Here is an 8876-nt window from a genome sequence, read left to right on the forward strand (position 1 = left end):
TATCAGAAGACACTTCGATTTTTCAATTTCGATCTTTACAGAAAACAGCATTGAAAGCATTCTCAGGATGGCTGCAACATGGCAAACGTCCTCCTACTCTGCACAAAGCAGTGTTCCAGGAATTGACACATGAAAATAGGTTAACATTTTTTCTGTCCTCAAAATACATTTGAAGTCTATCCTAAATTTTGTACATGTCCTACCCCTAGAGGTTTCAAAAAGATAGTTAGGTAAATGGCAGACTTCCTAGTTCTCCTCTGGGTTCACAGTGATTCCAAGTTTTGGGCTAACGGAGGCAAAAACCTGTCCTGTTGCTAAAAATTACCTTGAGTAAGTTCCAAGCAATTTTAGTTCTCCCAGCTAAGGTGCTTTATTCTCACTGGAACAGAAGCAGTTTACTAAACATCTCCTGTCCAGTAACAGCAGGTATCTATAGAGTATTTTTTAGAATAAACACATGCAAAAAAGCAAAGCAGAAAATTAGCCATCTGTTGCTTTACACTTTGCAGGTGAAGCATGTGAAGCTTCAGCAAGTCAAATTATATGTTATTTTACCTGTTGAAATCACAACACTTCCAAGAATTATAACTCAAACCAGATCTGTTCTAAGAAATAACACTTGTACTTTTCACCCATTTTTTTAAAAAACAAAGTATGTTGTCTGTGAGTCCTTAACAAGCTGCTGCTTTACAAAGAATGCACTGACATGCAGAGACTTTCCAAAACACAGTAGAAGTTGCTAGTATTTGCGGTTATTTTCCCCTATTAGTAAGTGTGGAATCGCGTTGCCTGTCTCAAACTAAACAACTGCAGTGCCTGACTCATTATCCCCAGTTATATTGCTTTCTTAGAATCCTGGGGTCCAAAACTATCGATGACAGTTTGTGGTACCAGAGAATGTTACTACTGTGTTGTCACAAATTGCAGGTACTGTCTGTCCTCTCCCCAACCTATTTAACTAACAAATCCCAAACAAAACCCACCACAACCTTCCCCCATGCCCAGATACCACCTTGTATGTCTAGAAATCTCTGATCCTTGTTAATATAAGACAGGTCAATAGACATGCCTGCCAGAAAAGGAAAACGCCTCCTCACCAAGAAAACAAAGAGACAAGAATGTAATTCCCCCTAGAAAGCCAGCATGTTCACCGGATCTGTTTGGTTTGATTTTTTTTTTTTTCTTTTTTTTTTAAAGTCCCTTCCCCGTTAACACAGAAATGCCATAAGCAAAGAGCATATTTGCATGGGATTAGTCATTTTCCTTAATGAAAGTCAGGGATCATAGAATCATAGAAAGGTTTGGGTTGGAAGGGACCTTAAAGCTTATCTTGTTCCAACTCCCCATGCCATGGGCAGGGACATCTTCCAGGAGACCAGGTTGCTCCAAGCCCCATCCAACCTGGCCCTGAACACTTCCAGGAATGGGGCAGCCACAGCTCCTCTGGGCAATCTCTGCCACTGCCTCACCACTCTCACTGGCAAGAATTTCTTCCTCATGTCTAATCTAAATCTTCCCTCTTCTGGTCTAAGGTCATTGCCCCTTGCCCTATCACTCCATGCCCCTGCAAAAAGTCCCTTCCCCAGCTTTCTTCTTGGCCCCTTTAGGTACTGGAAGGCCGCTCTAAGGTCTGCTGGAGCCTTCTCTTCTCCAGGCTGAACAACCCCAGCAGAGGTGCTCCAGCCCTCGGATCATCTTTGTGGCCTCCTCTGGACTCACTCCAACAGGTCCATGTCCTTCTTGTGCTGGGGCCCCAGAGCTGGACACAGTACTCAATGTGTGCTGCTGAGTCCAACTGGTTTTTTGCTTATCTTTTGCCAAGTCTTCTGTTCATGAACACATGAAATACACACTTGAGGCTTGTTAACACCCTAGTCCCCTTGCCCAACTGTGTTGCCTCAAGATTTTTCTTCTTCATAGTTAAACTTGTAGCATCCACTTGTGGCTCTGAAATGGAGTACCAACACAACAGAGCAAAATACATTTAAGGCCCCTGCAGGTCTCCTACCTGGACTTCTTGCCTTGAATTTCTGTAATCTTTGCTTAATACCAGGTTAATGAAGAAAGGCAGGCATGTGAGACTTACCTTTGTCATGTCATACACTGCTTGTTTCAACTACTAACACAGTTTTGCTGTTGCAAATAGAGCAAGTATCTTGGGGAGGCAAGAAAACACCAACAACGACTGCACCCTGTAGCTCTGATGGAACTGACAGCTGCTAATTCAAAGACTACCTTTTTGTAAAATGCACCCAAATGATGATTACTATAGAACTCTACCACAGTCTGCCAGTATGATGCCATCATACCTTGGTACAAAGAGCCTCAGCTTCTGAGAGTTTACCAGTCTCCTCTAGACTGGTAATTGCTTGACATAGACACCAGTCTTCAAGAGTCTGGATATAATTACGTGGAAGGTTATTTTCTCCAGCTGCAAAAACAGACACAACACTTAAACAGATTACCGCATATCCTGTAGTGCCATACCATGTCACATGCTCTAGATCTGGTAAAGGAGAACTTTTAGGAATATTAACCTGACATGGCTTCCTTCATTAGTAGGAACAGTAAAAGGTGGTAAAATTAAAAGCAAGAAGACCAGAAAAAAAGAATCACCATTTCAGTTAATGGTTTGAGAACAATCAATTAAACATGGAATTTTAATTCCAGTTTTCAAAACACTATGGATGCTGAGCAAGAATGAGGCTGAGGTTATCCTCTACTGGAAAAGTTACAGAACTCAAAAGTACTTTATCATTTTCCTGTAAGCATTGTTGCTATGCTGTAATACATCCATCCATCCATCCAGGCATCAGAGTTCAGAAGTACTATTTTAAAAAAGCATTTTGGGATTTGGAGGGGAAAGCAAGCTGGATTAAATAATTAATCCTAGCTGTGCATTAGGATTTAGCATTTATATGTGATAAAATACAGTTACAGCTCAAACCACTACTGAGCAATTCTAAGCTTATTTGCAAGTTTCTGAAATTCAGAAGACTATTGCAAGCTTAGAGCATTTCAATTTCATTTTACTCTTTTAAACTAGAAAACTTGTATAGCTTACTTTTGGCTGAAACTGTAGATACAAGTGTCATCTCTAGATCCGTTCGCTTTGGCTGAGTGTTGTTCAGACAGACAACAGTGTTTTCAGCATGACAGGCTGCCATCAGCACTGCCCAGGCAGCAGGATTATCTAGAAAAGAATGGTTAAAGGCAACTCATGCCCATTCTAAATATGCTGGTAGTTCATTTAGAATGGCCTTTACCAGATTAAGCATAAAAACACAGCCATCAATGGAACCACACACTGTAAATAAGAGATAGCAAGAACAAGGCACATAATCCAATCAGACCCTTACATCAGCTCAGCCCAAGGCAGCTGATAACTATTTTCCTCTAACTAGTAAGATTCTTCAAACTGTAAGACAAAGATGCTGTTTCTAAAGCCAACTAATGTATTTTCACATAGCCCCTAGTGTGCTAACCTGAAGCTGCCTGTTCACTTCCAACTACACAGATTAAACTTGACTATCACTTAGTGCATAATAGTGGCAGCAAAAATCCCAAGATGCCATCCACAGCTTTCCATCATACAGACTCAGTCTTGTCCAACCACTAGTGTGAAAGTTACGGGGATAGGTGCCTACTTCTAGCGTCAGTTAATTGCAGTGTCTGCTTTACCCTGACCTAGCCCCGTGAAAGGCAACAGAGAGGTCTCTGTCCTGAACTTGACAGAGCTCAGTTAAAGATTTCACCCTTGTAAATTTTCATCCCAGCGATAATGAATTTTGCCAGCAAAATGAAACAAAGCTTGAACATCTAACAAAGTAAAATGTGAAGTATACTTGTTTTGAATAGCAGTCATACTCTTGTGTGTACCTGTGGGAAAGTAACTGAAATTTTTTAACTTACAGCCACACTGACGCATCAGAGCAAAATTACTGCAGAAGAAACAACGTTGTGATATTTCACTATCATGTGCAAATTGGTACTTGAAAACCCCGTGAGACTTGCACTTCATACATTTCATGAAGATCATCATTCAGTAATAGGAGAAGAGTTGCCTATAGTTCATAGCCAGCACATTGTAACAGAACATTTCCAAACCAAATTCTCAGGCTCGATGAGTAAATCTCTCCTGCTTGGTGTAGCATACTGACTCCAAGGGAACATGCCTTTTTCCTTTTTGTCTAACATACTAATAATACTTATCTCTTCTCCTGCTGAGGGATTAACAAATTGCCCGTGTTTTCAGAACAAGCCTTAAAACTCAGCGATTTTTTCCTTCTTGTCTGGTTTAATTCCCCATATCTACACTTGGAATGACAAGTTAAAATGTCAACTCTAAGCATTCTCCACAAAACATACAGGGGTAATCCAAAACAACAAAACAACCCAAGAAAAGTAGGTTTTTTTGTTAGCACAATAATTTTGTTTCTGATGGCAAAAAAAAGTCACTACTGTGTTTGAGAAAAAGAGCAACCTGGACAGAGGTGGATTGCCTTCTGAATATTTTTCAGAGGATTGTTTTTCTCATCTTCTAACATGTGACATCCTGCTGCCAACTGATTAACTGCAATATCCAGCAGGACCTCCTATAAACAGAACATAAAAGAGACTTAACATTACAACATAAGTGATCAGACGGAATTGATTTTAGGATTGTTTATGGAAGTATAAGGTCTGCATTTTAAGAAAGCCAAACCTTTCCATGGTTTACATCAAGTGCATGTGCAATGCTTCCTGCCACAGCTCCCCCCTGCAAAATTAAAATACAAAAGAATTGATTTGGTTATACATCTGATTAACTAAGAGATTTTATACAAAATGTAATGCCAAGATCTTTTTATCTTTATTAATCAGAAATACAAAGTTTGCACAATGAGATCTTTTCCCTGCCTACTGCATGATCTCTTTAAAAAGAATTAGGAAGAGGCATTCAGGATTAGAGCTTATCCATAAGCTGTGGTTCTAATTTCAGCCCCATATAGAAAGAGGTTTGTTTTCAGGTGCTATTTCTGTTTATATAATTGACATAAATTAAGACAGAGAGTATTTATTTGGAGAAGAGGTAATAATAAGCATAAAAGCGGCAAGGAAATACTGGCTAATGCGAAAAGTCAAACTGACTAGATAAACCAAATTGAACACACACAAATCCTAACATATCTTTATATACACACATATATCTGTATAAAACTAAAGAAAACTTACACATAGTACAGACTTTTTTGTTGGAATAATTCTAGCAGATTTTTCCTGCAAATTTATTTCAAGAATATAAAGAATTGCTCTCCCATGAAAGATGCAAATAATTGGATATGTAACTTCAGTACGTGCTTGTGTATATAAGTGTTAAGTTTTCCTGTGAACTAGTGAATGTCCATGTACTCGAAGGGTGAGGTTCTTTTTAGCTAAGAAACAACACAGACTACTCAGGACGTACACAGCATACGTGTACTACAGCAACGCACTTACTTTTGCCTTTTGTGCTGCAAACACTGGAACTAGCCGAGACAGAAGACACCAGAGGGCAGGATTGTCAGGGTAACTGGGAAAAGAACAAGGATATTAGACCTTCTGGTTTAGATATGGACCCGGTCTTCCATGACTCAGTAGGCAGTTGCTATAAATCCCAAAGGGATCTTTTTCTATTAAGAACAAAAAACAGTGTGGTTGAAAATAGACATGGGTAGTAATTTAAAACAAACAACACAATGTTGAAGTTATATTGCTGGCTAAAGAAATAAAATGTACAATAGGCATAGCAATATTTACGGCAAGAAAATAGATAAGCTTTAGGACTACAGGTCTTGACCTCATAGTGTGAGGAACAAGGAATTTTAATTGCAGTTAGAGAAAAATGATTTGCATAAAGAATATTTCCAAAAACACCTGGAGAGACTATGTGGCATGTCTAGCTTAAAGGTATTGATTGAAGTTCCGCCTTTCTAGAACGCTAAGGCTAATCAGGACACATTTAAACACAGACATTTAGCTAACAGAATTGTTGCAGTTTAACCCCAGCCAGTGACTAAGCACCACGCAGCCCCTTGCTAACTCGTTCTGCCTCCCAGTGGAATGGGGAGGAGAACTGAAAAAAAGTAAACTTGTGGGTTGAGATAAGAACAGTTTAATAACTAAAGTAAAATAAAATACTAACAATAATAAAAATAATAATAATAATTGTAACGAAAAGGAATATAACAACAACAACAAAAAACCCCAAACACAAACCAACCAACCAACACCCCTAAGAAAAGACAAGTGATATACAATGCTTACCAACCCCTGACTGATGCCCAGCCTATCCCTAAGCAGCGATCAGCCCCTCCCGGCCAACTCCCCCAGTTTCTATATTGGCCATGCTGTTCGATGGTATGGAATATCCCTTTGGCTGGTTGGGGTCAGCTGTCCTGGCTGTGCTCCCTCCCAGCTTCTTGTGCACCTCCTTCCTGGCAGAGCGTGGGAAAGTGAAAAGTCCTGGACTTAGGGTAAGCACTGCTCAGCAACAACTAAACCATCAGTGCGGTATCAACGTTACTCTCGTACTAAATCCAAAACACACTGTATCAGCTACTAAGCAGAAAATTAACTCTATCCCTGTCAAAACCAGGACATGAATGAACAGCTCCAGAGGCTGTTAAATACTAAATAAAAGCCTTAGAGACTTTTCTAGGTTGAAGGTTCTGCTACATATGATGAAAAATACTTTCATAGAACAGTGAACTGATCTAGCTACCAAAGAAGCCACCAAACCAAAACAAAACCCCAAACAAGCCATGAAACTTCGGTCATTTGATCCCATAAATCAGAAAACAAGCTGTCACCTGATGCTACAACCTTAGGTGAAGACTTCATGTTTGAAAAACAATTATTTTTTTTTTTCAGAAGAATGGAGCAAGTGAACTGAGGTTTGCTTACTATTCAATGTAATCAAAGCAATAAATTTACAAGGCAACATAAAGAAAGATAAAAAACATACCTGTGTATTGCTTTGGAGAGTTCTCTCTGGACCCCCACATTTCTACCTTGCAATGCATAAACAGCAGATGCAATAAGGCACCTCTCATAAATCCCATCGCCCCCTTTTTCATGCTTCAGTAATTCTTTTAGGGCTGCTGTTGCAAGTGTGGCATCCTGCTTTACGAGTCCTAGTGTGCACAAAGCCTTCAGACTTTCCGTACTAGGTTCCTTTAATGAGCTGTTGAATCAGAGGGAGGGAAGGTGAGACTATTTTGGAGCACAAATTAAACTTACTGTCAACATTACAGTACTTGTTATTTGAGTCCTCTTGCTCCTATGTATCATGTATGGTACACAGAATTAACAGCCTCTCACCGTGGGATCGTGACTCAAGATAGAACAGTATCCTTGAGGTCTCAGGATATGGAAAACAGCAGTGGTTATATGCCATTTCAACACTCAAGCTTATAATGTATAACTACTTGGCAGGACTGTGACACATTAATTTTCCTTCAGCAGCAGCCATGAAACAAATGGCAAGAGAAAACACACAGCACTGGCAACTATTTTCTTTTCTTGAAGACATCTGTACTTCTAACTAGTAACAGAGTTGTAGCATGCCTATTTACAGCTTTACAACAGAAATCCAGGAAGGAAAAAGCCAGAAATGAGCCTGCTGCATAGAACTGCTCTTCCTGAGAACAGGGATGTTCTGAGAATTTATGTCTCGTTTAGATCAAGATTTGTTTCAACGTAAGGTAGCTTGAACACACTTTCCACCATCCATTAGTTTTAGTATCACTATCAGTTGCACTGTTCCATTCATTTCATTATGACAGGCAGTTTAACCTCATATCAACAGTATTCCAAGCTTTATTGGAGATCTACTAGATACAGTTAGTGATTTTTTTTCAGCACGTTCTTCTAGTATAGGCAGAGAATCCTTAACTCACGTTAATCCCCTGATCTTCAACTCCAGCGAAAACAGTGAGCTCAGTACAAACAACCAAAATCAAAGACCTTAACTGATGTAGTAGTTGAAGGTGTTCTTACAATCAAGGTGATTCAATAAATTGCAATGCAAACTGAATGGAGGCAAATAACAGAACAGGGCATGGCACCAGTAATTTGGAGTTACTTCACTGTAATGTCCTGAACATTACTAGAGAATAAAGTGCCGCTCACTTGCACTTATCAGGCAACTACAGACTCCTAATCAAGCTTCTACTGACTATTTTTGTCTTCAAAAAAAGACAAGAATGTAAACTTTCAAATCTATGTTTTGTTTTCCGTCCCTAGCAAGAAAAATTTCTAAGAGTTGTTAAACATAAACTTGAATAGCCAGTGCTATGTTATCTGGTGCAAAGATGCTGCCCTTCAACAAGTAAGAAGCACGATTCTATCATATCAGCTATAAAGACATACCAACTGCTAAAAAATTTCTTTTCTCATGGCCAGCTTGGCACAGAAGAAAGGCAGCTTCTCGTTCAAGATCCTACTCAGGCCCTTTAAGTCATCTAGCATGAATTTCAGTCAATAAAGAAATCTGTCTATTGGACCAGAATTCATCATTTTTCTTCTTATTACTTAAATCTACCATATACCTTTGCAGTACTGGGCTTCCAGTTTGGCTCTAGACATATTCACTCTAGCGTTACTTTCCTAAACCATTTACCACTTTTTTTTTTTCTATAAACACAACTAATGTCATCTAAAAAAACCTCTCGTTGATGTTTATGACAAAAATAGAAGTCTGCAGTGTTTCACAGGACGTAGGAAATATCAGGTTCCTAACTAGTTAATCACCAGTTACTCAGCATTTAGAGTGTACTAGGTCATGGACCTTCACTATTTCGGTAACTTCAGGAGTCCGCTGGCAAAACGGCGGGGGGAACAACCACTACCCGGGG

At 39.4% G+C, this 8876-nt stretch overlaps 1 protein-coding gene across 1 annotated transcript in view; it reads right to left on the reverse strand.

The window, feature by feature from the left end:
* Positions 1-8876, reverse strand: part of TTC37 (tetratricopeptide repeat domain 37) — a gene marked incomplete at its 5' end in the record, with an annotated part of 43667 nt that overhangs the window by 8483 nt on the left and 26308 nt on the right. Inside the window, 6 exons of the mRNA XM_009694566.1 lie at positions 2310-2431; positions 3065-3193; positions 4484-4595; positions 4706-4759; positions 5479-5551; positions 6986-7204. Of these exons, the coding sequence (XP_009692868.1) occupies positions 2310-2431; positions 3065-3193; positions 4484-4595; positions 4706-4759; positions 5479-5551; positions 6986-7204 (709 nt within the window). The remainder of the gene's footprint in view (positions 1-2309; positions 2432-3064; positions 3194-4483; positions 4596-4705; positions 4760-5478; positions 5552-6985; positions 7205-8876) is intronic.

The sequence above is a fragment of the Cariama cristata genome, unplaced genomic scaffold, assembly GCF_000690535.1.
Source record: "Cariama cristata isolate BGI_N322 unplaced genomic scaffold, ASM69053v1 scaffold8462, whole genome shotgun sequence".
NCBI classification, from domain to species: Eukaryota; Metazoa; Chordata; class Aves; order Cariamiformes; family Cariamidae; genus Cariama; species Cariama cristata.